The sequence below is a fragment of the Orbicella franksi genome, chromosome 13 (genome assembly GCF_964199315.1).
Source record: "Orbicella franksi chromosome 13, jaOrbFran1.1, whole genome shotgun sequence".
Taxonomy (NCBI): Eukaryota; Metazoa; Cnidaria; class Anthozoa; order Scleractinia; family Merulinidae; genus Orbicella; species Orbicella franksi.
Window position 1 is genome coordinate 4,409,515 of NC_138157.1, and position 27,687 is coordinate 4,437,201.

The 27,687-nt window shown below is 39.8% G+C and overlaps 1 protein-coding gene across 2 annotated transcripts; it reads right to left on the minus strand.

Moving 5' to 3' along the window:
• Window positions 1–1,306: 1,306 nt before the first annotated feature.
• LOC145465656 (5-oxoprolinase-like) lies at window positions 1,307–27,633 on the minus strand. Of its 2 annotated transcripts, none has more exons than XM_081449429.1 (40): window positions 27,334–27,633; window positions 25,288–25,479; window positions 24,606–24,737; window positions 24,404–24,454; window positions 24,220–24,275; window positions 23,160–23,275; window positions 22,499–22,578; window positions 21,901–21,950; window positions 21,266–21,311; window positions 21,036–21,102; window positions 20,458–20,546; window positions 19,299–19,416; window positions 19,021–19,075; window positions 18,824–18,911; window positions 18,224–18,465; window positions 17,784–17,872; window positions 17,527–17,608; window positions 17,064–17,157; window positions 11,969–12,018; window positions 11,755–11,893; window positions 11,376–11,488; window positions 10,796–10,859; window positions 10,469–10,522; window positions 10,163–10,212; window positions 10,033–10,069; window positions 9,642–9,752; window positions 9,439–9,540; window positions 9,083–9,164; window positions 8,356–8,448; window positions 8,006–8,115; window positions 7,375–7,449; window positions 7,180–7,236; window positions 6,680–6,769; window positions 6,112–6,246; window positions 5,664–5,813; window positions 5,324–5,398; window positions 4,872–4,954; window positions 3,667–3,827; window positions 2,876–2,973; window positions 1,307–2,803 (listed from the first exon to the last, which is right to left on the minus strand). In XM_081449429.1, the coding sequence occupies exons 1-40, from the start codon at window positions 27,520–27,522 to the stop codon at window positions 2,630–2,632; spliced, it is 3,939 nt and encodes a 1,312-aa protein (XP_081305555.1). In that variant the 5' UTR covers window positions 27,523–27,633; the 3' UTR covers window positions 1,307–2,629. The 2 variants fall into 2 exon arrangements, with proteins under 2 accessions (XP_081305555.1, XP_081305554.1); XM_081449428.1 differs by lacking the exon at window positions 5,324–5,398 and adding an exon at window positions 5,192–5,266 and having other exon boundaries at window positions 27,334–27,632.
• Between the last annotated feature and the right edge of the window lie 54 nt (window positions 27,634–27,687).

The window sequence follows — 27,687 nt, forward strand, 5'->3', positions numbered from 1 at the left end:
AGATGGTGAATTTTAAGCTCGGTAATGAAATGTGAAGGTGAATTAATCAACATGACACGAGCGTGGGACAAAGAAAAATTCCGAGTCTCCGACAGGAATCGAACCCTTATCACTACTCACGATGAATTCGATAGCATTATGCAGGACACCTATCATATATGAACTCAGTTAAATAATCTTGCTCTCCATGAGTTCTCATAACTCAGTGGATAGAGCGCCCGCCTGGTGTTCGGGAGGTCATGGGTTCGATTCCTGTCGGGGACTCAGAATTTTTCATTGTCCCACGCTCGTGTCATGTTGATTAATTCACCTTCACATTTCATTACCGAGCTTAAAATTCACCATCTTTATTAACTTATCACTACTCACGATGACTTCGATAGCGTTGATCCTAGCAGTATGCAGGACACCTATCATATATGAACTCAGTTAAATGACCTTGCTCTCCATGAGTTCTCGTAGCTCAGTGGATAGAGCGCCCGCCCGGTGTTCGGGAGGTCACGGGTTCGATTCCTGTCGGGGACTCAGAATTTTTCTTTGTCCCACGCTCGTGTCATGTTGATTAATTCACCTTCACATCTTTAAGGTTGTCCCTGTAAAGTTTTAAAGTCTACTCGACAATATCGAAAGGTATTGTGGGTAATGGCGGTGCGTGAATGCAGCTCACGGCGTTTCAACGTTATAAGAGACAGCACGAGCACGTGTATTCATGTGCATTCTCCTTCCTTGCTAGTGAAACACGGTGAAACACAAACTATTACTACCCATAATACTTTTTGGCATTGTCGCGCACGCGTTTACCGTTTTGCGGGACAATGATCTTAGTCGAAACAACTGTAAAAGAATCTTGTAAATTGTGCAGATTTCCTACCTTTCGCCGTAAGCACATCGACGACGTAGAGGTATGAATCGTAACTTAAGTTGATTCCGAATTGAAGAAGGATTGGAAAACCCTAGCTACGCTAAGTCCAGAGTGCTCTATCACTACATCAAAATTCCCTCTCTGATCTTTCCTGCACTTGTACCCAGTAAAATTAAGCCCTGGGTTTACATGTGGTTGGCACACGCCTTCAGAGCGGAAAGGGACGCATCCCCGAAGACCTAACGGCAGTTAGTCGGGACGGAGCCAATCAAACCTGCGGCAAAAAATATAGTGGCAAAAGTTTCCAAGAACTGCTGCTGGATTTTTTTTTTCTGGAATATTCTTGTTATGTTATCCATTTTGCCTTTTTGTGTACAGGCCTATAATTGCGAGATCAACAACATTGAAAAGGAATATGACTACGAAGACTTAACTGATTCTTCGTGTTGTCACATATACTTTACTACTTCAGCATAACAAGTAACAAACAATTTGTGCGTTATTTTCAATCTAGAATTTGAAATCTCTACCTAAAGTATCACAAAATTATGTGGTACGCAAAAAAAATTGAAAAATAGATCAAAATTGCTATTATATATTATTACATTCATATCGTATTTATCTCCGTTTTAATATCTGCGGTTTATGTGATCAGGAAGTAAACGTTTAAAAGTTCTTATGTTTGTTCTGGACTACTCTAAAACCGACGAAACATCACAGCCCTTTTATGTCCCAAGCTCTGCAAAGAAGTCTGTCTTTATTACGTTATTCATTTGCTTGCTCTTTTTTATGTGTGAATAAATTATTGAAAATACCAACAGTCGAATGTTTACATTTGGCTCCTCTTTTTATCCAATGCGTTTTCTTCCCTCCAAATATTCGACGAACTTAGCAGTACGTTTGTTTTGTTATAAAATTGCTCAAATTACCAACATTTTCAGTGCATGGGTGAGTTACAACTTTGCTATTGTTAGGATAAAATTGCATGTTTTACGTGGTATCAATAACTTATTGGAAATGTGGCCAAAGATGGATCACACGTCTGCATGAATGACGTCATCGCGTAACTCTTGAGATTAAAATCTCACTTCTCGTAATAATATCAATACATAATCATTTGAAAAAAGGAATTGTTTGGATAAAGTAAAATTCTACCAACTAGTACTACGAGAAATGTATGGAGATTAAGGAGAAACTATATGTTGACAATGGTTCAAGTGACTAAAATGTATTTCTAAAGCTCTAACATAAATTTCAAAATCCCCCCAAGCTTCTGACAAGGCTTTCAAATGTATTTCTAAAGCTCCTAAAATAAATCTCAAGATCGCCCTAAGTTCTTTCAAAACACAGGGTCAAAAATTTTTTCTTAAAGCTTTTAAAATAACTTTCAATTTCGTGCTAATTTCTTGAAAAAACAAAGGCTTTTCATATTTATTTCTAAAGCTCTTAGAGATAATTTCAAAATCGTCCTAGTTCAAGGCCTCAGATTTTAGAAGTATCTGCTTGCTCACTCTATTCTAACCTCGCTCAAAAGACGTCGGAGACTGGACACTAAAGCTGATGAGTTAGCTCTACATGATTGGTTGTTGCTTCATTTTGAATTTTCGCGCGCAAATAACAACCAATCAGAGACGTCACACGGATCTCTGTAAAGCTACGTCATTAGTCTGGAATTTTTCGGGTTCAGTCTCTCGATCAAGCGGAAGAAGAATCGAGCCTGCCAACTGAGAGACCTGTGTTTTCTCAGGTTAGGAAGTTCCCTGAACGTTAAGCGGACTCTTGCATCATCTTGTAGTTGTGTAAACTCCCACAGGCCGCAAAGTGTTGTGGTTTCTCCTCATCACTTCTTGACGGCGGGTCACCGACATCATTAGTCTGATCCAGGCTTCCACTTGGTGCTCCGTAACCACCACCGCCTGGAGTTTGGACACGATAACAGTCCTGTCGGGAAGAAACAGTGACGTCCATTAGGTAACATGTAGATGGACTACACAAATGAAATCAGTTACTTACCCCAGGTTTCATGTGAACCGATGCCTTGCCTCCCAAATTGATTATTCGACCATCCGACTTCAAGAGCAAACTTAACCCTGCAGATCCCGGTTCACCGCCTTAAGAAAAATTCATATGATTAATTATTAAACATGATTATGAGTGACAACACATTTTATCACAGAGACGTACGATCATCAATATATACGGGCTCATTTGCTGGCGAACACTGAAGAAGGATATAACGGGAAATATTTACGTTTTTTCGCAAATCGTCTTGCTACACTTCAACAGTTTGTGATTGTTATCAGCGACCTAAGTAGCTTTTAACCATAAGTAGAGCTTAAGAAGAGTAATTCGGGAGAATGACAAAACGCACGCAATAAAGAGTTCAGTCAGTCAGCCTCGGCCAAAAAAAAAACGCTTTTTAGCAAAATTTGCGATGTTACATTTGTTTTTCGTACCATGAAGAAGGCAGTAATGCTGAAATGTCGGTCATTGGTTCGACTTACTCCTATTCAAGGTTTACGTCAAGACGCTACGCAGTTTATACTGAACAAATTTAAAAAAAATTCGCTGTCGTTTTCCCTCGAGGCCAGTCACCATGTGCTTGCTGTGGAGAAACCACGTGACGAACACCCGACGACTCCCCGACGACCACCTGACGACTACCAGACGACCAACTGACGAATACCCAACGACCACCCTTACTTACTTTCCGTCTCGCGTATTGAGTGAATTCATACTGTCCGCATATTTAAACAGAAACGATGCCGAGATATTACATGATGAAAATTCGCCCAGTGATGTACCTTTGAGTCCGTAAGGCCTGAAGGCTCTTCTCTCACCGAGAACGGAAAGTACCTGAGATCTCCGGAACAACAACTCGCGCACTACACCGTCACCACCCCGATGAAAACCATTACCACCAGTGCCAGGGTTGAGATGAAAACGGCGCAGAATCACTGGAAACCTAGCACCAGATAGAAAAACTGTAAGTCTCGTGTCCAGCGCTACTATTCCACATACCTTGTAAACAAATCTAAGGCAAAATATGATGAGGATGTTTGTAAACCAATTTCACCCGTCCTTACTGGTCCGTTACTTCAACTCTACAACGACAATTTATTCATTTACTACAATTTAATGGCTGATATGTGAAAGAAAGAAAGAGAATGGTAAACGGATAATAAAATGAGAATAGAATTCTGCAAAAATGCATAAGGATGGTCCGTAAAAAGGTGAAAACCCCATACAGGACAGACCACTTATATTAAATGTAAAATCTGTACCTCATCAAGATCACAATGTCCTTAGAAAATTTCTCACACAAGTCTTAAAAGCGCACACATTCGGTGACACGCGAACCTCTAAAGGTATTGAATTCAGCATATTAACGCTTCTATTAAAATAACTACATTAAATTTAGTCGATCTCGTAACCATCATTTTACATTAGTTTAAAATCTAATCAGCTCTACCGCACTACATATGGTTCGTTTTGACATGTAGTCCACGTGCTCAGAGTCTTAGCAGGGCGTTGGTGAATCTTGGCGAACAAGCGATCGTTAAGTTATTATTTATTTTTGCTTCGATTGCTACGTCGAATATAAGTTTATTCGCTTGCGGAAATATTCATCGGGTTTACGAACGTTTTGGTGACGTGTCAAGAGGAAGACTATGTGTTTTTATGAGCTTATTGGCGAGGTTATGAGACCAAGTGTTCTCTCGATAGCATTCAAATTACTCTCGGTAATTTTTGGTTTAAGATCTAAGTAACTCCAGCGTACTACATCATTCCAGTAGTTTTCTTAGGTCAGTATAGACTCAATGTTAAAACCTCAAACTGGAAAAACCTTTCTTTGCATAACGTTCTGCTACTTTCAGTCCGTTAATAATAGCTATCTTTTCCAACAACATTGAAGAAAATCAACCAGAGCACAAGTGCATTCTCACGCATCTCCCGGCCAATGCACAATCACTAGCAAAAACAGACTCTGAAGAATCAGTGAACTCACCTTCGTTCAATGATCTCTGGATCTGTTATCCTCGTGTTTGTCATGTGCACATGAACTCCACTACGACCGTCCCACGTGGGACCCTGTAAAGAAAACGCAAACATGAGACAAAATGAACAATTTGACGTCCCTGTCCTTAGACGCGATCATCTCAGCTGAGATAAGTTCTTCTAATGTTGGCTTATGCAGTCATTTGTTTTGTTTTGTTTTATTATTTCCTCCATTTATTATTACATTACAAAGTTATTATTATATTACAAGGTATCTTTCTTCATGCAGTCATTTGTATTAAACGATTATGTCGTGGTGAAATGACTCACCGCACCAGATCCCCCGCAGATTGTCTCGTAGTAGCCACATCCCTCATCACCAAAGGTCGTGTTGTTCATGCAGCCCTGTTATACAGGCGAAGGAATTCAATTAGAACGGAAATAAATAAAAATCAAACTTACCGCCCCAGCTCCGCCACTGATTGTCTCAATATACTGGCATAAGGCATCTCCAAACGCTGTTATGTTCATACAACCCTGCACAAGACGACAGTCCACTGTCAATAGTTAATTTTGTTATTCACGGTGCTGGTAGCCTGGAAATGAAGGCTAACTGTGCAGGACATTTCAAGTGCAAATAACACGACACTGATGTTTACAATTTACAGAACTCGTGTAGCTTACGTGTGGCCGAACCTCCCCCCCCCCCCCCCCAGAGGAAAAAACGGAAGGGCCCCTGCAGTTTTAATCGGGGGTTTCGAGTAGGCTAAACACGTGACGCCTTGCAAGACACTTGGCTCACCTGCGAGGCAGCGCATACTTCAAAGGCTTTCAACACCACGTCGACGACTCGTTGACTGGTCAACACATTCCCGCCAACAACCGCTGCGGATTCCGTCGGGTCGAGCACACTTCCGGGGGGGATTACCACCTTCACTGGCGCTAAACAGCCCTGGTGGCGGAAAATAGATTGTAGATGTGCTGAGACTGAACGCATAGTTGCATTAACCGTTTTCCATACATTTGTCTGTGCTTCAAAGCCCAGAGAAATGAAGTACAAAATGTGTTTTCTTTCCCTCTTCAAAACTGTTTATACAAAAGGGGAACCATCTAGCAAAACAATGTTTCTTCCTTGTGGCCCGGGATTTGATTTTAAATTACACCTGTTAACTTGAAGCTTTACCAGCAATACTAACTGATTGTCATTGTCGGGATCAAGTCTGGAGCTAAATAATGCAGCTCATAATTACCTGGTTCAGCGGTATGGAGTGTTTGACCATGCACCGCAGACAGTAGATGATGGCAGAGAAAGTGATAGCACGAGGTGCATTACAATTGCCGTACATTTCGGGCCCAGTTCCCGTAAAATCGAACACTGCACTGCCCTGCAAAGAAAAGTTATTTTAAACTTGTTAGAAACCACACTTTCTTGAAATGAGCGATGTTCTCGTCAAGTACAAACAAGTGCACCGAAGTCTGATGACCGAACGAGGCATGTGGATTTTCAAAGGTGCTTAGATTTCAAGGATCGTTCATCACGAAAACTGAAGATCTGGATTCCCCAAGTTCATCGTTTCCAATCTTTCTCCACTTTCCCAAGTTCGTTCATTCTATAATAATTATATCATTAACGAGTACACTTTTTTATTTGAAATTTCCGTCGTTTCGGATGAACATCGAAAACCAACCAGCAGCTAGGCTCGCCAACTGGACTAACCTTTATTACGAAAATTTAAATTGCTGTGTACTGTAGTGGGCCCCGACATTTGGCGCTATTTTACAACTGTGGTTTCACCTAATCACGTGACGACTACAAACCTCCTTCTCATCAATGGATATCGTGAGTTTGATACACGAGCCATCATCCATGTGATCTACAGAGGACAAGATTGTTTTTCCAGTGCGTTCCTACAAACATGACAGACACACGCGTAAGCAACACAACCGGATTGAAAAGCAATTGCTCTTTGAACTGATGTGCCTTCACCCTTTTCAGTTTATAGGGATTTCGAACAGAAGTCTCGGAGGTTTCTAGAAAACCCGTCGTAATCCAGTGATGACGTGCTGAAATAACATCTTGGAAGGTCCTCGAGTATAGTGTAGCTGATGTTTCTATATGTAGGACGAAACCTGCCGAAACAAAACCTTTTTTCGCCACTCTTTACGGGAGAAATTCCATTAAGTCTTTATACTAAACCTGCCACGACAGTGTTCAGAAGGACACACAGTTTTAATTGAGTATACCACTGATGAAATGTTGTTTATTCATAATAAGAGGGAAACAATGCAAGTAATTTCAGAAAAAAATGTCTTCTCACCTTAGTTTTTTCAGCAATTTCTTTCAGCATTTCTCGAACAGCAACTTCAGCATTGTGCTTAAATGAAAAAAAAAAATGAAATGGTAATTTTATCAAAGATTAAAACTAACTACATCTTCTAGCTCACCTTCAACTTTGTGGACATAAAAAAACAGACTAGGAAAGAACTTATAATAACGGTTATGACGATCGTACCTGAATATACGTCATGTAAGCCTGCACCACTGGTAGACTGTACTCCTCTATTAAGCCGCTAATGAGCTTGATTCCCTGGGAAGCAAATACCAAGGAAAACATGATTTTCATTAAAAGGGCTTTACAAACCGTCAAGCAGTGCTCTCTACCTCTCCTCTCGCTCCTCACTCACTCACTCATGCCCATTAACGTGATAAAAACGTGACGCTAAAAACAGGTTTATGAACTCGAACAAAAAAGCTTCTGTGGACATAGAAACGCGGCCACAAAAGGGGCGAAACCAGTTTATTTTTTCATTAAAGATGGTTGCAAAAAGGCACTTACTAAAATTATCAGTTGAGTAAGACGCGACGGAGCTTCGGTGACGAAGTTTTGGACTAAAATCACCGGCGGTGTTGCCATGGGCAACTTTCCTCGTTTCCAATGATAACAATATCGTCGCCTGCAATGTCGTGCGCTTCGTTTCCAATGACGTCAAAGGTCGACAAATTGCCACTGGAAACGGAGACAGTTACCCGTGACAGCAACACAAGTTGAACGTTAAAACCTGGTCACCAAACTTTCGTCGCGCGTTACTCAACTGATAATCATAGAAATAGATGATTAATACACACGGGATGTTTGAGTGTACCTTATGATTAGCTGCCACCTGGGCTTTGAGATCAGAGAGGTTGTCATGGAGATTACGAGTGCCACTACATCCGGGATACTTGCTGGGATCCATCAATTTTTCAATCAGTGCTGTAAAATGACAGAATTAATAGAAAACACAAATAAACTGACTGGTAAAAGGAAACCCGCGTTCAGTCTCAAAAATCTTCAAAATTGAGGCACGTGAACTTGATGAGTTCTTCGTTCGGTTTAACTACAATTTAATAACCAGCTTACTTTTAGGATAAATAGCAAGTGCCTACAGACTTCAAAGCAATTTTTTTTAGAGTCAGGATTACCATGCAAATGAGCTGGCAATGTACTATTTACCTTCTTCCTGGAAGACACCTTCTTTTACAATTTTGAATGACTTGAACACGGCACCTTCTTCAAATATGGAATGCGAATCAGGTGGCATGGAGCCTAAAAACGAGAACAATATAGAATGAATGAATGTGACTTCGAACTTTCACAGGCAACATTGACCAACACTAAGCAATCACCTTCAGGTCTTAGAGCGATTTTCAGTTGAGTGTCGTAAAACCAAAACCAAAGTAATCACTCTGGCTTATCAAAGCGGACGGACAATCCAATGAACTAATCAAAACTTACAGCAAATCCATCACGGTAGCTGGTGCGAAGCGCGGGAAACGTTTTTGGTTTTACTTCAGATTGGTTTAGAAAGTGGCGCGGGTAAATCAATCACTGACCGTAGTAAGGGAAACCAAAGCAAATGCGAATCACTTTAGGCACGCAAGTGAAGAGAAAACCGCTCTACCCAGGCTTTCGCGAGTAACTGCAAGTATTATAGAACTAACAGAAGAGGTAAAAGTTATATCTCCTTTTCTCGTCTTCCGTCTTAGAAAGAAAAAAAAACTTCCCTGAACAAACATTTTTCAAACAAATGAACGAAAGTTTACTGCAAATACGCGTACATCACCACTGTTTGGTAGAATGATTCAAATACCTTCATGTTTTACGCCTGCACATATTCAAGGGTTCATAGGTAAATAGTTTATACAAACTAAACTTTGCAAATGATTAAAAGACACTATACCTGGCGCAGATCCTCCAATGTCAGCGTGGTGACCTCGGCTGGCAACAAAGAATACGGGCTTTGGTTGGCCAGGATAGAATACCTGAAAACGGAAGAAAAACGTGAGTTGAACTTCGTTCACTTTAAGCCCCGAGTCAATTACAAAGTAAAATGCTTTCGCGTCGAAGCGTTGCGACAACATTCTACGCCTAACTTTTAAGGGGCTTCATAGCAACCACTGTTGTTGCACGCAAGTTTGATGTAAACTTGTACCATGCAACAAGCCTGTTTCCAAACCAATTTCTGAATCTGAAGCTTCAATGAACACTGACGGCATACTTTAACCGGCTTACAACTGAATGAATTATTTTCCTTACCGGGGTGATGACAGTCAGATCTGGAAGATGTGTTCCCCCGGCACTCGGGTGGTTACTAAGTATGACGTCACCTTCCTTCAGATCATCTCCTAATGTGCGAATCTGAGAAAAATGTCACGCCATGAAGAGTCTCGATAAAACTAACACTGATAAAATGAAAGAACACGTCCATATAAAATGTAAGTAGAGAATAATTGTTCTACCTGGTATTGTACAGTTTCCTGCATGGAGCCGAGGTGGACTGGGATATGGGGAGCATTGGCAACCAGGCCCCCATCAGGACCGAACATAGCACAAGAAAAGTCAAGCCGCTCCTGTAAAGAGTGACAAAATGTGACTTGAATCAATAGAGTGTAAAGTGAATGACGAACCCAGCAACTGTGTGCGTGTTATCACTCACTATATTTCGTGATACGAAAATTATGTGAAGTTGTGCGTGAGGAGATTGCTCATACATGTGCATAACGCAAAGTTACTGTCGTGACGGTTTTCAAACAACGAAATCTTACAGGCCATGCAAGGCGAACTCCCAAAAATAGAGAGGATATTTGGATAGCTACTTCCGCTTCTACGAAAAGAAATATTAAAGCTTACCTTGATGTTTGTCGAAATTGATGTGCGCTGAAGAACTCTGTGGAGTAAAGCCGAACAACAACAACAAATGAAAACTGGCTATCTTTAAATAATACGTACATAAAATTCCTCCTAATATGTATTAACTCACCGGCCCATCTGTTCAGCAGTGCTCATGAAACGATGAGAAAATATTGATAGCTGAGAAGAAAAAGAGAAAAACGCTGAAACTAAAGAGGAAACTACGAGAGCCAGCCATTTCAGTCAAGGAATGCAAGTGGAGTTCACTGGCAAATGTAGAAAAGACCACGAGATTTTGATTAATATCTAATCAAAAGATGCCTTGTGTGTACAATTTGCAAGAACACAGCCACAAATAGTTGTCAAAATACATGCAGACAATTTGACTACACTGCTCTCCCTCGAATTAGCCATTTAGAGACATTATAATCAATACCTGAATGGCATCTAATTCAGTTCCAATGCTCTTTTTGCCTTGGTTCCCTCCAATCTGAAAAAAAAAAACAACAACAACAACAGCAACGATAAACATACGGTCCAGTGGAACATATCTGTGATGGCTTGTTTATAGCATAGTGAAGTTTTACCCCCAGGGTTTTACCATGATATACCGTGATATAACATGAGGTTTGAACAGAGTATTCATGAAAACACTGTACCAAAAATAAAAAGCTTGGAGTAACAACTAAAAAAGGCAGCGATTGAGACCGTTTCATACACTACACCAACAAAGAAAACTTCAAAAAAGGAGAGGAAGACAAACCTCAATTCTGATATCTCCTGATGTTTTGATGGAAGCTTTGCACTGCGGTTCAACAAGCATAGTGCTGGCAAAACAAAATCGCACTTCATAATCACAAATAAACTAGGTTCACCGTTCCGCATAAAATGATAAGCGTGCAAAAAAAAAAAAAACACCCGCAGGAAAAGGACAACATAAAAAAGATCAACATAATTCAGGGATAAACGGCTGACCAATTGGTTACTCAGTACTACAAGACTACAGTAAACTCGTCCCACAACCACCAACCACTTATATAATACGGACTTTCGCGCCCAAAATGTTTTCAAGACCAGAATTTTTTTTTTAAATTTGCCATGCAGTTAGGCGACAACTTCATTCCCAGGGTCTCTCGTCTCCCCCCCTCCCCACCCCCCCCCCCCCCCGAGCTGAGAGAGACCCTGGGAACGAGGTTGTCAGGCAAAGATCAATTTTTCCCAAAAAGTACAACAATGGGCGTCATCGTGCTTGTTTTAGAAAAAAGGCGCATTGAAGACCATACGTGTTTAGAAGCTTTCATTATTTTAAGACGACTATGTAACCCCGACTACACGCCACAGACCTGTTTTTGTCAACGATAATAGCCGGTCCATCTATCGTGTGACCAGCGGACAACTCCTCAAGCAGGTAAATCTTCGTGTCGTGGAAACCATCTTCAAAGTAACACTTTGTTGTCTGAATTGTTAGAAAGAAAATAACAACAAACAACTCGAATAAAAATAATAAGACTTACGGACTGCCGGCATTTGGAAATATTTTAATTAAACCGAGTAACATAAAAATACTTTTTGCTTCTCATATACCCATCTCATTTTCATGCACGAGTACTGGACATAGAAAACGGCATAAATTCAGAGTGAAAGAGTGGGGAGTTAAACGAAGAATAAGTACGATATAAAGAGAAGTTACCAAAACGGCCAAAAACATGTTTTTTATAATACCTTCTTCACCGGGGCAGGGGTGGTGGCTTTTGGCACTTCGTGTGCTACAGACGTCTTCGAGTGCCCAGTCCCTCTCACTCTGATGTCATCAATCAGGATTTGGCGATTGGGAATGGTGAAACCAAACTCTCGCACGTATCTAACGACAGAAGACAATTGAGAGAATAAAAAAGTGAGGACATTAGCTGCGCTGGAGTGGTTAAAAGTTACTTACCTTTCGTTAAAAGCTTGTCCAAAATCACCATGCCGGCAACCTTCTCCTGACTAAAATTGGAACAAAACAACGAAACGAAACAATTAAACAGAGCGAAAAGTTATTTTCAAAAATTATGCGTGGACACAATGGACCTAACCAGGCTTTTTTAAGGTTCAGTTTTTACTGTAATCGACATTTTTTCTCTGGATATCATAAAACTTTCTCCATGAATAAACAGTAGCCTCCTTTTACGCCAAAATATGCCCGCGGACATGATCTGTTCCGAGAAGCGAACAGTTTGCGAGAGCGAAGCTCAAGGAAAACTGTGAGCTTTGAGGAACAAATAATGTACAAGGACAAATATTTGAATATATTTTCGCACCAAATAGAGGCTATCGCGTTTATTATCCTTCAAATACTTTTCGCAACACGTGCAGTTTTGAAAATTCGGGAATATCACTTAGATATTCCCCAGTTTTAGCTGAGGCATATTCAGCCACGTGACGCGTTTAGACCAATCGGGCGCGAACAAAAATATTTGATGGCTTATAAATAAACAATAGCCTCCATTTGGCGCGAAAATATGCTCGGATATTTGTCCGCGGACATTATTTGTTCCGAGTGAACAGTTTTCCGAGAGCGTAGCTCGAGGAAAACTGTGAGCTTCGAGGAACAGTTAATGTTCAAGGACAAATATCCGAGCATATTTTCGCCCAAAATGGAGGCTTTTGTGTTTATTATTCTTCAAATCTTTTTCATAACGCGCGCAGGTCTGAAATTTGGGGAATATTTAACAATTAGTATATTCTCAGCTCCGACTATTGCATTTCTAGCTCTCTGATTGGCTCAAAAACTCCGACTATGAGCCATTAGTCGGAGTTTTACCTTATATGGAAAACAGTGCGCCAAGTTTAAAAATTTTCCGCTCTGTAAAATTGTTGAAATAAAAATCGGCGGCAAAAACCCGATTAAGAATATACTAAAACAATTATTCCATTCGACCTTGTTGGATATGAAGTGATCATAACCAACTCGCGCTACGCGCTCGTTGGTTATTTATCACTTCATATCCAACGCGGTTTCATGGAATAATTGTTAATTATTCCATGAGCGCGCGTTGGATATGAGATGGTAAATAACCAATCTTTAGTATATTCTCAGCTCCGACTATTGCATTTCTAGCTCTCTGATTGGCTCAAAAACTCCGACTATGAGCCATTAGTCGGAGTTTTACCTTATATGGAAAACAGTGCGCCAAGTTTAAAAATTTTCCGCTCTGTAAAATTGTTGAAATAAAAATCGGCGGCAAAAACCCGATTAAGAATATACTAAAACAATTATTCCATTCGACCTTGTTGGATATGAAGTGATCATAACCAACTCGCGCTACGCGCTCGTTGGTTATTTATCACTTCATATCCAACGCGGTTTCATGGAATAATTGTTAAATAACCATGGTTATAACCATAACCAATCTCATATCCAACGAGCGCGAATGGAATAATTGTTTTATTAAATTCGGTGCGTTTGTATGCTTCGAAATTATAGCTTAATTTTATTGGATTTTAATTTTACAAAGCGACCGGAAGTCGATGTGGCAAAAACAACAACAAGTGGGAAATCACATGACATGCGCGCCATTTGTAAAATTAGTTGAATGAAAAATTTGAAAGCGAAGCAAGTGAATTTGCTGAGTGAAATTACAATCAAGTAGAATTCAAGGAACGTCTATCAAATGAAGGAAATATATCCTTGGTCAGAAAGTTTGAAAAGCGTTCAATTTCGAGTCATGGAGGAGAGCCGAAGAATTGTGCACTTGCACATTGCCGTTGTAATAATGCTGCGGAAATCTTTGATCGCCCTGTGACAAAGACGTCGAGCCAAAATTATTCTTAACAAGGCCTCTTTCAGGATTCCCTTGCTTTGAAAGCCTTGGCATTTCGAGCTGTATGTGTGGCGCTCATTGTTGGCCAGATTCAGAGTCAGGGACAGAAACTATCTTAGCGTCAGATTCATCTTCAGAATCTCCGAGGCCACCCTGATGGTTTTTCGTGGCTGGTAAAGAACCGGGCTTACTTCGGTTCAGTTCAAAACACTCAACTCCTTGAGGTGTTTTTCGCAACGACAGAATTGTTGGCGCTAGCTGTCGTTGATTCTCCCGTCCTCGTCGACCAAACAAGAGAGAGAGATAAAACTCGGGTCGTCCTCTGTAGCTGTGCGGGATTTTTGCTCTCGGCCGATCCGAGCTCGCTTTAGTTGAACAGTTTCCTCATTTGCTCATTGGAAATTGGTTTCTTATGGACTACGCCGGCAATGATGCCTGTTTTCCTGAGGCCAGAGAAAATGGAAAACGGTTTGTTGTGGGGCAGCGTGCGAAGGAAATGATCAATGGCGGCTCTAATAAATTTCGCAATACGTGCTATCTTTCTTCCTCGCAGCACAGGCAGCCCAAGCTCTCTCTATGAACCACACGACCAACACAATATGGCATCGAATTATAAGGGTTTATATGGGATTTTCTACAAGATATCCATGGAGGTAGTTAAAAGTGAAAATTCTCAATAAAAATGGCTTACCTTGTTCCATACGTGTGTTGTAATATTTTATTATTATTATTATTATTATTATTATTATTATTATTATTATTATTATTATTATTATTATTTGTTTGCTCCTGGTGTCGTTATTTTACCGATTGAACTTGATTTAAGCGACTTTTTTGAATTCCGGTTTTCCCTTTATAAAGAGAGGACAAGGCGAAACACCTCAGTCGGAACAGCCTGCTCAACGAAGTCAAAAATCCCAGGCTAAAATGTACCCACGGCCACAAATCCACCGCAGAATTCAAGGGCAAAGGTTGATCTTTCATTTCAATCCTCTTGCCACACAATTGCAGCCCTACGAGTGACGCCAGGCAGCTCTTCGTGTCCACAGTGAAACGATAAGACTATGGAAGAGCTCTGTGTCGTTTGATCTGCGACCCAACGACCGTTGAAATCGGCTTGGTAACCTCGTCATGTTAGCAAACCAAGACTCGCGGGGTTACTAGACCGCAATTTGTCAACCAAACTTCTTGTAACACCCGGGCTCCTCTCAGGTCGAATTTACAATGCAAAATGACAATCGTACAGACCGCTTTCGCAAAATGGCTTCAAAACCAAAGAAACGTAAGATCAACGGCGAAAGCTCTGTAGAAACTGAGAATTTTTGAAATGGAAGTCATGGTAAGTTTTCACGTTTATGCACTTTTGAGTTACATGGTCGTCGCCCCAACAATATAACTTCATCTCCCCATAATTCGTTAAGAATTCTTCCGAGCAAAACAAAGCTCAATTTGCCGGCGGCATTTTCTTTCTCTCCGTATGCTCCAGACAAAATTTTCCTGGCTTCCATTACAGTTTCCTCACAATATTCGTAATTCCACAATACCCTAAGAGAAGCAAATTTAGTTTATCAGCTCGGAAATATTTTATGCAAACAAATCAAATTGAGCTTTGTTTTGCTCGGAAGAATTCTTAACGAATTATGGGGAGATGAAGTTATATTGTTGGGGCGACGACCATGTAACTCAAAAGTGCATAAACGTGAAAACTTACCATGACTTCCATTTCAAAAATTCTCAGTTTCTACAGAGCTTTCGCCGTTGATCTCACGTTTCTTTGGTTTTGAAGCCATTTTGCGAAAGCGGTCTGTACGATTGTCATTTTGCATTGTAAATTCGACCTGAGAGGAGCCCGGGTGTTACAAGAAGTTTGGTTGACAAATTGCGGTCTAGTAACCCCGCGAGTCTTGGTTTGCTAACATGACGAGGTTACCAAGCCGATTTCAACGGTCGTTGGGTCGCAGATCAAACGACACAGAGCTCTTCCATAGTTTTATCGTTTCACTGTGGACACGAAGAGCCGCCTGGCGTCACTCGTAGGGCTGCAATTGTGTGGCAAGAGGATTGAAATGAAAGATCAACCTTTGCCCTTGAATTCTGCGGTGGATTTGTGGCCGTGGGTACATTTTAGCCTGGGATTTTTGACTTCGTTGAGCAGGCTGTTCCGACTGAGGTGTTTCGCCTTGTCCTCTCTTTATAAAGGGAAAACCGGAATTCAAAAAAGTCGCTTAAATCAAGTTCAATCGGTAAAATAACCACACCAGGAGCAAACAACACACGTATGGAACAAGGTAAGCCATTTTTATTGAGAATTTTCACTTTTAACTACCTCCATGGATATCTTGTAGAAAATCCCATATAAACCCTTATAATTCGGTGCCGTATTGTGTTGGTCGTGTGGTTCATAGAGAGAGCTTGGGCTGCCTGTGCTCGTAGACGTGTAAAAACACTTCAAACAAACATTCAGTTCTTCCTTTGACATTTCTTATATCGGTTTCGAAATTTGGTGCGACCAGGACTAGCAAGCCATTTTGTTAAGGTAAACATTGTTTTTGTTACATAATATCCATGACTGCGTAAAATCCCGACGGTCATATTTTAATTTTGCAACTTTTAAAGGAAACTTAACGTATACGTACCGTTAAATAAGCTAATTTCAAACTTTGTGATGTGGTTTTTCTGTTGTTACTGGGACGGCATTGTCCATAATTTTCTGTATTTCTTCTGTAGATAGCTCACCGAATCTGCTTTTTTTCATCCATTTTTTTGTCGACGAAACTTGGCCTCCCGCGAAAAAGTTTATGCCGAGCGACATTTACCGCATTCATTTCCATATAAGGTCAAACGCAGGTATAATGGCTTGGAACCGAGATCCAGTGAACCAATCAGAAAGCTAGAATTGCATTATCCGAGGTTGAGAATTTAATAATCTCGGATATTCCCCAGTTTTAGCTGGGGAATATTCGGTCACGTGACCCGTTTAGACCAATCGCGCGCAAGCGAAAATATTTGATGGATTATGACTTGGAATACGTCAGATGAGAACTTCACCTGAAAATTCCTAACTCACCACTTTGTGCAAATGAAGCGCGAAACTTTCTTAATTATGCACTTAGCACCTCGCGGATCATGACAGGTCGTCAAGAAACATTAAAGAAGACTCAAAAAGAATGTTGGGAAAACTAGTTAAATTACAATCAACTTTAACGCAACAAGAAAATAGCGATTTACCTTTTCTTCTTTCTGAGGGACAGCAGTGCACATTAGAGCGCAGTCCGTACCGCTATACCGCATGTGAAGGAATGCTTCAGTGGAGATTTGACTCCTGAAAATATTAAGCCCAACAACATAACTAGATAATCTAGGACATAGCACCCTATTCCGTCCAAACAAAAAAAAACAAATAAACCTGGTCCCAGTTGTTCGACGGCTGGATAACGCTATCAACTGGATAAATCACTATCCAGCGGATAAGGGTTAACAAATCAAACCACGCTATCCACTGAATAGTGATTCATCCTGTGGATAGCGCTATCCACCTTTCGAACAACCCAAGCATTAACTTTAACATAGTTCCCTTAAACTTGTGAGTTTTGAAACTCTTGGAATCACATAGAAGGAGTTCTGGAGGGTTTGTCTCTGTGTTTATATACACGTGATATTCTTATGCTTCACGAAAAAAAGCAATACTTACCCTTCGAAGCCTTGGCTTTTCAATTCCTCAATGCACTTTTGCATCAGAATATCAATTCTCTCATCCAGATAGCTAAATGACTCTGAAAGCGAACAAACAAAAACGGAAATTTATACGGCGTTCAAAACCAACATACTTTGCCTCAAGATACCAGAAAATTTCAAATATGTCACGATACTTTAATCAAAAACGTCGATTTCTATAAATATGGCCACAGGGGCACAGGGCAAAAGACTGTCTAACCACAGGAATCCTACCTTTACTGTACGCACGTGCACAGGGTTCCTGTGCTTCGTGTACCACATCTGCTAGTGCCAGTCCATACGCTGATAGGATACCTGCAAAACTGAGAAGAAAGTAAACATCTTGTCATATTGGTTGGTATCAATTCAAAGGAAACTGCTATTGAGCAGTACTTTAATCTGATACTGTACATTTTGTTGTACAAAGTGGATCTAACTTTTAAGTCTGTGGATGAAACCCTAGTGTGACCATTTAAATGAAAGCTATTGATGGATACTTTCACGTGGTACTGTTTGTCATGCTTTGCAGGACAGCTCTAACGTTCCGGCAATGCCTCGATAAAACCCGAGTGTGTGACCATTCTGATTTATATGACTGTTGCTTCTTATATTATATCCATCTGAAATCAGTGATTCGTGCGAGATCTTAGGATGGGTAAGCCATTTTAACTCACCGATGAATAAACACGGTAGACATTCCTAACGACCTAGCAATGGAGCAAGCATGCTGACCGCCAGCGCCGCCAAAACATGCCAGCACGTGACGGGCAGTGTCGTGACCTCTTGCCTCAGTCAGAGCTCTGATTGGTCGACACATGGTCTCGTTGGCAACCGTGATGAATCCCATGGCAACTTGCTCCACAGTCAAAGGACCCTTCTTTGCACCGTCTTCTTGAGACGACAGAAACTCATTGACCTGGTTTAAGAAAACGACGAAATAATTCAGAAATAAAGACTGAACCATTACTCTGCAGTATCTACAGATTTTACTGATAAAACCTCGAGGGAAATAACCTTGCTGGAAACGTGCAATAAATTTCCCTCAGACATTGTTACAGTCAGTGTACAGTGTGGAAACTAAACATGACTTTGCACATTCCAGTTAATTGGAAGTAAACCTATATCCTCGAACATCATCCGTTAACGCTTTTTCCTTGATACCTTAAAGTTGCAGAGGGTGAAAGCTTCAGAATTCCCACATTCAAACATTATTGGAAGTGTTCCATGGACCCAAAACTGGTTTAGATCATGTCCATCATTTTTTTTTCTCTAACCTGTTCTGTCAACTTCTTGAATGCTGACCATGAACCTTCTAAGTCTAACGGTAAATCTTCATTCTTTCCAAAGATTTTTGGGAAAAATCTGTTAAAAAAAGAAAGTGTAAGATTACAGCTTTTAAAACAATGAAAACTTTGAAATTTTCCAAAATTAAAATCTCTCAGTCTCTAACAGAATATTTAAACGTGCGTACTCAGGTAAAATTCTTCCAAGCACTAAATTTGCATCTGTTACGGCCAGTGGACCACCTATCAAAATAAAATCAAACGAAATTAATTATTTATCCCTCAACCTCGACGTGATTTCTTTTGTTTAAATGCCCCAAGCCTCGGAGCCAAGTGGAAACACAATATATGGGCGTTTCCTCTGTATGTTATGATTATTATATTTATTTATTATTCATTTACACATTTCATTATCATTTATTCACACATTACGAACTGTAAAAATCAGGTAACTATCCAAACACACCTTTCCGATAACACACAGGTCCTGGATGGGCACTGGCAGACTCAGGACCAACAACAAACAGCCCCGCCCTGAAAAACAGGCGTGATCCACCACCTGCTGCCACAGTGTTGATGTCCAGCTGCAAAAGCACATACCTCTTATTGACCGATTTCAAGGTCTGCACTATAAGTTACGGACCGAGTTTTCCCCCTTCGATTTATGGCTCAACCATAGGCCATGAATCAAAGAGAAAAACGAGAATCCGTAAGTTATTGTTCGGACCGAGAAGACGAAAGTAGACTACATACATACATACATACATACATGATTTATTTGATAAAGCAGGTTACAGATCAATTGGCAAGACGTTAAGTCCTGATGTGGACCTGCACTATCTAAGATAATAAATTACAATAAGATCCTACATAATACATGATCCAAAATTTATTTACAATAGCTGAATAAATAATGATAGGTAAAATAGATGAATTAATAACAATGTACAGTAAAAATAAATAAATTAATTAATCAAAAATATTTGAAGTCCAGAGATTTGTTAGTAACGCAGCAGGACGCTTTAGTGAAACTGATAGAAGTCCGAGGAGTCTAAAGCCCAATTTATCTGTCTCAGCTTGTCATGAGGTGGTGTTTCTCATTTCTTTAAAACTTTCTTTTTTCAGTGTAGATCATTGTGCAACTTTGCAGGTGAATATATGAAATATCACGTCTGAACGGCGGAGAAGGAGATGAAGACATGATCGATCATCGCAGTTACACACACAACTTAAGCAGTTCTGAAATTAAAGACTGAAAAAAAAAATCAGGCTTGAATGGGATTGGAACCCATGACCTCTGCGATACCGATGCAGTGCAGTGTTCTACCAACTGAGCTATCAAGCTAAGCCAACTGGGGGCTTGTTTGACTTTTAAAATACAACAAAGTTCCGAAGGTAACAACATCCCAACTTATTTTTCTTACATATTTTCTTATATATTGAGAACACATTAAGTATTGAGTAAGACGGATCAGACTACATGTGGTACACGTATTAGTCACCCCAAAGTAGCGAGCCCATGAAGGTTGCGACCTTATAAAAGTAGCAATGGGAATTTAAGCTGCTAAATCTGGAGACAACTAGGGTCTTTACCTTCAGAACCCTGTGATAACCAGGTTACATACCTGAGGGGCTTGTATCGTGATTCCAGCTGTTGTTGTTTCAAACACATGTTCAAATTGACCAGCAAAGCGAGACACATCAGTTGATGTTCCTGGAATAAAGTGGAGGTACAGCTCTCATGAATGATGTAGTTTTAAATAAGAAATGGCAAACAAGAATTTAAGATATATATCTGATTCAGATCTAGTTAGTGCACAAAAATTTGATGTTTTCCACAAAGAACACACTGGGATATAAAACATCTTTCAATTACTGACAGGTCTTACATCTATGCCAATATGGCCGTATCAAAGCGAATCTCACAGTCCGCCCCGTACAGGGTCACCAAATCTCCCACAGAATACAAAGCACATAAAATACATTTTTCGACATATATTGACCGATTTTTGATGTTTTCTGTGAATTTTTTTTTATATTTGATGCATTATTGTGGTTGCATTGTCTGAGCTCTAGTTTGAACAACCTTTTTTTGGGTCAAGAGATGAATTGGCGATCTCCCAGATTTAGATTTTCTTAGGTTGTCATCTCTGGTCTTGGTGTTCATGCATGACAGTCCAATTAATTATTATAAATAAATTACCTCCCATGTCAAATCCAATAACTGGCTGATCAGTCTCTCTCTGAAAAGTCGTCATTGCATAACCAACCTGGACAAAGCAAAAGAAATCTGTAAAATCTCAAAGATTATATCTGCTGGTTGTCCCTGTTTTATCTTAGGACTTCTTTGGAGAAAAAAGGAGCATTATTTGTGAACAGAACTCCTAGAACCTATAATCTGTTGTTCAGTTAAATGGAATGTTTGAAACCTACCACACCACCTGCAGGTCCAGAAAGAATAGCCCTTGATCCATAAAACCTAAGAGACATAAGGGGTTGGTTGTCAATATTTTTATACAATGCAGGAACATTTACATAGCATCCAAACAGGTGTACAATACATGCACTTTAAAGCTACAGCAACAGAGAGCTTTGCATGCAGTCATGCAGTGCACTCAACTGAAGATGCTGCATGTGAGCTATGATTGGCTAAAGCTATTGCAATTTATGAGACAATCTGGGCCACATGCCCAGTGGTAAGCCACATGCCCAGATCTGCTCATGATTCCTGGGGCAGATACAGGATTTTAGAGACAGGGGTTTGAGATACAGACTGCCAAAGGTGGTCCCCTGTAGGAGGTTCAAGGGACATCCTTCCCCAGAAAATTGTTAAAATTGAGGCCCTCAGAAATGGGATTTGTGACATTTTGAGGCCAAGTCCTTTGGCATGTTATAATGTGTCAAATATTTTTTTAAAATTTGGTTGAACCCCCTAGATCCCCCCCAGGGATTTTCAAGAAAACATCTCTCAGCTTGCAACACATGACAACTAGTGTGAGGTAGGAGGCTTTGAACCGAAATTTTGGCACAATGAATATTAGTGGCATTATTATAATTTGAAAACTTACTTAGCAACAGGAGTCAGACCACCATCAGATTGCATAAACAACACTTTGTCCTTCAAATTGGTCACAGAAAAAATAAAATGTTAATAACTAACATGAGTGAAGATCACTGTTAAAATTACTATAACAGTAATCTTCACTCAAACAGTTACAGCAAATGGAGCTGTGGTAGGTTTATTTGTATATTTAAACAATAAAAGAATGAGTCACCAAATTCTAAATATTACAACTATGATTTATACTTTAGTGAACACAAATGAAAATGCTAGACATGTGTTTCTTTATGATTATCAAAATTGCCCTAAATGTCTTAGAATAACAGGCATTAGTATACATGTATACTAAACAATTGAATAGAGCTTTTCACACATTCTGATTGGTTAACTCGGAAATCACAATCAAGTAGAGATTTTGAAATTTTTGACCATTTGTCATTTTTTTTGTCTGAAATAAACTGCTTTATTGGTTGCTTTTCAGCTCGGTACCACTATTCACCTCCACTTTGGTGAATAATAATTAATAAATATCTGTCATGATAGGTCTTCAATGTGCTGAGAGAGTTAGATAATAATCAACCATGCCTTCTCCACATGTAACAAACCTGAATGCCTTCCTGAAAACCAGCTGTGAAGCCACGAATGTATTCCTTAATGCAGGGAGTCAAATAAGCATCAGCAGAAGCTAGGGAAAGACAGCAATGTATATTTTTAAAAAAAACTTTTGTACAATGCAGCTATTCCAACACTGTTTATACTTCATAACTTCTGCTTGCAACCTTTAATAAATCATATGTCTCTCATATAAAGTGATATGCAGATAACTTCTTTGAGTTAAATGACTGCTTACAAAGTACTCTGTCGCATGGATGATTCTTTTTTGTATGCAAGTCTCATGTTGCCTGAGAGGCTCTAAAATTTAGGGTCAATGTTCAGACCAATTTCTTATGTACTGATCTCAGATTTAGACTAGTAAACCTAAAATGATCAACTTGTAAGAAAATAACTTGATTCAGGAATTTATTTAAGAGCAATCCATGTAAATCAATGATGCTACTTGTCAGAAATTCTGTGTTTGGGTCACACACAGAATGTGATGCCAAGGGACTAGGTAAAGACTACAAAATGTCAAATCTTTAGGTCATCTTTGAAAGTCTGCAGAAAATATCTTTGGAAGTCTTGGCATCTCAAAGATTAAATTAAATGTACTGCACTGGAAAACATTGAAAGGTATCATTACACTGTTCAACACTATAAATGTTTTACCTGTGTATCCTCGAGGCACTATTCTGACCATGGGCATTATTGTGGATGACAGCGACACCTGATCAAAACCCATCTCTAAGGCTAATTCACCAACTTCTCTCTCATGCACATCATACCTGCATGTGTAGAGGAGAAACTTAGAAACTACCCTTTACTTGGTATGGTGGGAGGTGTGGTAGCCTCATGGTTATTGCGCTCATCTGTGAATCAAGCAGTCTGGGTTTGAGCCCTGGCCAGGGACATTGTGTTGTGTTCTTGGGGGAGTAGAAATACTCCTAGTCACTTCATGCTACAAAAACCGGGATATTAGCTCCTGCCTGATGAGCCACTTGACTCTTCTGCAGACTTCACCTTTTTTACCATACTTAGAATATTATGTCACTCATAGCCATTGCCTAATCACAACAAATTCTTAATTTGCAACTATGTTTGAAGCTAAATAAGATTCAAAGTTGCAAAGGCTGTGTTTGCAGTGAGAGGCACTCTAGCTCCAATTCAAACTATTGGTGTAAAAGTGATTGGCTGCAGCCAGGTTAGCATACACTTTTGAATTCTCTCAGGGTTGTTGTTGTGACTAGAACATCTTCGGTCATAGAAAGTTTTGATCCAAGTGATGAGTTGTAAAGACTCATTTTACTATGTTTCATTTGCCTCTGAAAAATAAACTCATTATGTCTCAGTTTTGGATTTTCAAAATTAAAGGGGGTCTCAACTTCTTGGTGAATCTCAGATTTTACAATTCATCAACTCTGTGTTTGTTTTTCAGGCTTGCATGCACCTGCACTGACAATAGACATAGACATAGACAGCTTATTTTATTTAGACAACACACTTAGCCGTATAGGCAATGGTGTGTCCCATAGACTTAATAATTAAGCAGAGTCTACAGGACGCACCAGCTAGTTTACTGGTGCACCAAGAAAGTAAAATAACAAAGTAAAAATGTATGTACAATTGATTATAAATATTAAACTAAAGTACATAAGAATATAATACTACTACTATATATAATGATTGTAAAAATAATTCTATCTACTGTATTACATATATAAAAACCTACATGTAAGAGTGCATCAGTACAACAGCTAAACTCTTGATTCCTTTGTTGAGGACTCTCTGCAAAATATCCAAGATTATTAACAATAAAATCTTTATTTACCACATTCTTATTATTCGATCAATACAAGACATGATTTTGCCCTCTTGAAACTGGCACTTACAACAATTAAAATAAACTAGATTACCTGCAGATCTTTTCTAAGCTGATCTTTATCCAAAGCTTGCCACTCTTCAAGCTGAAAATAAGAGATTATTAGGAAGCAAAAACATTGTCAGCAATTACACATCAATCATCAATATGATTTCTGGCAAATTTAATCATATATAATAATATTATATTACATTAAAATAACTTTTTGGAAAATTCATCAAATTTGACACACACACCTTTTCTCCAGTACTTCCAGTAACAATTTTACAATTTTCTGGTCTTTGAATCTCACTGTCACCTTGCACTAAAACCAGTCTTCCTTTGACGACTATAACATCGTCATGTAACACTTCTGGACAAATTACTTTCTGTAAAGGGATAATCAAACTTTCCAGTCATTTTGTTTCAAATACTTCTCACTGCCATCACTTCACTGCATGTTTTGCTCCAGCCCCCTAGGGCTAAATTGGGCTGGGCTTACTGCCATGCAGCAACTTGGAAACTTCTGTTGCATCAATTCTATAGGCAACATCTCAGAACTTTGTTTCATCCTAATTATATGTGCTTCTCTTCTCTTCTCCCTCACGCATTCCCCTCCCTTACTTTCCCCACCCCCTGTCCCTGGGAATTTGAGGATGTCAGGAACATATTTATTCAAGGATGCTGAGAAGGAAAGCTAACTTTAAATTTTCTCTTGGGGCCAGTCATTATTGCACTCCTTGGCTAGGTAAATGTGAGACAGCTAGATGAACAATTTCTAAGATTTCCTCCAAACAATCAATGAAAATGTAGACTGATACTGTCCAAATTGAAGAAACCAGTGACATCAGAGACAAGGTGCAGGATAGTGCTGAATTCATAAAGATTTTTAGATCATTAGGATATTTTCTAACTTGTTCTAATGAAAGCATCACTTACCAAATCAAATATATTGGGTCTTGTCTGATTACCAATGTGCAACAGATCATGGAATCCTTCAGTAATAACAAGAGCCATTCGTTTTCCTTTCCGTTCCAACAGAGCATTAGTAGCTACTGTAGTTCCCATCCTGATCCATTCAATATACTTTGGATCAATTGGTTGGTCTGCTGGCATCTTTATTCCTGTTGTCTGTAAAGCAAGCAATTTACTCTTGTCTTATTAAATCTATACAATTTCCCACAGGTTTTGCACCCTACACTGTAAAGTTACAAAAGACCCTAGTTACAGTACATATAAAATAAATAACTTTGTTTAGAGAGGAAGCCACATCAGCCTTAGCTTGTTTCCATACCTGCAGGTCCTCTATCCGGGTGGAATTTGGAATTTGGAAAGTTTGGTTTTCAGGAGGGAGGAACACCCATGGAGCAAGGTGAGAATGGCAACAACAAACCCAACCTACAGATGACACCAGAGCAGAATTGACCCTGGGCCACACTGGTGGGAGGCAAGTGTTCTCACCACTGCACCATCCCTGCTAGTTATAAACCCTGCTAAAGTAGCTACGATGAAATTAGTACATTCAAAAGACCACCACCACCTAAAAGGCACAAAAATATAATAATATCAAAGCAACGGATGTTTAAAGCCTTGATAACGTAACCATTGAATTGAACGTGCAGTTCCAGAAAGTATCATCCATACCCACACCACCACCATGGAAGGTCATTGGAACCTTGGAAGGGAGGGGAGGTGTCAAATGCCGACATTCTGGGGAGAAAGTATAAAGCTTGAACTGGAATTCCAGTGAGGTGGGGGAGTTCAACTCAAAAAACCTTGTGTGGGAGGTAAGGAGATAATATTGCATTACCACATGACCGACTCAATCAAAACACAATGTGCACAAACACATCATGATAAATATTTCTATATTCCACGTTTCATTTTTTCATCATTTCATTACGGAGGAGAGAGACAAGTATCCAGATCATGTCTACTAAAGGCATCCACAGTCGAGTGTTGATCGATACCCTTAATCAATACTCCAGATTGACACTCAATCGACCCTCAATCAACAATCAATTGATATTTGATGGACACTCCATTTGACACTTGATCAACACTCATTCAACATCTCGGTTGACAGTCAGTTGAGAGTCGATTAATTTTCAGGCGATGCAAATAAGTCGGTCAACACTTGGCCAAATATTGACTGACTATTGATCAAGTGTTGATCGAGTGTCAATCAAGATGTTGATCAAGTGTCCATTGAATGTCAGTCAAGATGCCGATCAAATGTCGATCAAGGGTATTGATCGAGGGTATCCATTGACACTCGAATGGGGATGCATTTAGCACACATCATCCAAGTACCCTACAAGACTGGGTAGAGGTGTGTTTCTGGATCTCCTAAACACTTACCCTGTATCAGACCACAAGTATATTGATTGTATCAATAATACCTTCTGATAATCTATTTTATTGACTGGGCATACTGGGAACATCCCATCCAAGGGTAGTTACAATGTGTTGTTCCATCCAGGGCTTTTTGGTTTGAAACCCCCTTCTCCATCCCTCTGGAGATTCCAGGTTTGGTTCATATGTTCCATGAAAAATTTTGGCTTTTGAAATCCCCCACCTTGGAGTGGGTATGGATGTTTTCTGGAACCAAACAATATCCCTAGCCACTTCATTCTACAGAGCCTAGTTAAATACCACAGACCCAGTTGTTCAAAGGGTGGATAACACTATCCACTGGACAAATCACTATCCAGTGCATAACTACACCATCCACTAGACAGTGTGTTGTCCGCCCTTTGAACAACTAGAGCCAGACTGACAAGCTTTAACCTTTTCTTCCTCCTTCATGGCTCATTATTGTGTCTCAGTCTCTCTTATTAATGCAAGATTCAAAGCTGTTGTCCTGGATAATTAAATTTCAAATCGATTTCTGGTACCCTGGTCACGTGACAAACTTTCCAGTTTGGGCGGCTGAAATTATTATTTTTTCTACCGAAGCCCAATTTCTGATTAACAGCGCTTTACCTGCTCCAGAATTCTTCTTATTCCTTCCCTTGGAGCATCGGGATATGCAGGATCCACAGACAGCAGCTTCATCACCTTTACCTCTCCGTTTGGACATTCTGAGTAAACGTCTGTGAAAGTGCCGCCTCGATCGATGGCAAACCTGAACTTGTCACGGTTATTATTCTGCAATTCCTGCCTATCTGACATCTTTAAAATTCAGAGTTACTGCAAGAATATTGTCTCTAAAGGAATACTTAATCAGTAAAGACAGCAGCTTTCACAAATTATCGCTAGAACATGGTTAGTGTTTAGCAAAAAACACAACACATTGTTTGTTGCTTGCGTTCTTTTATACGTTTGGAGCAAGTCGCG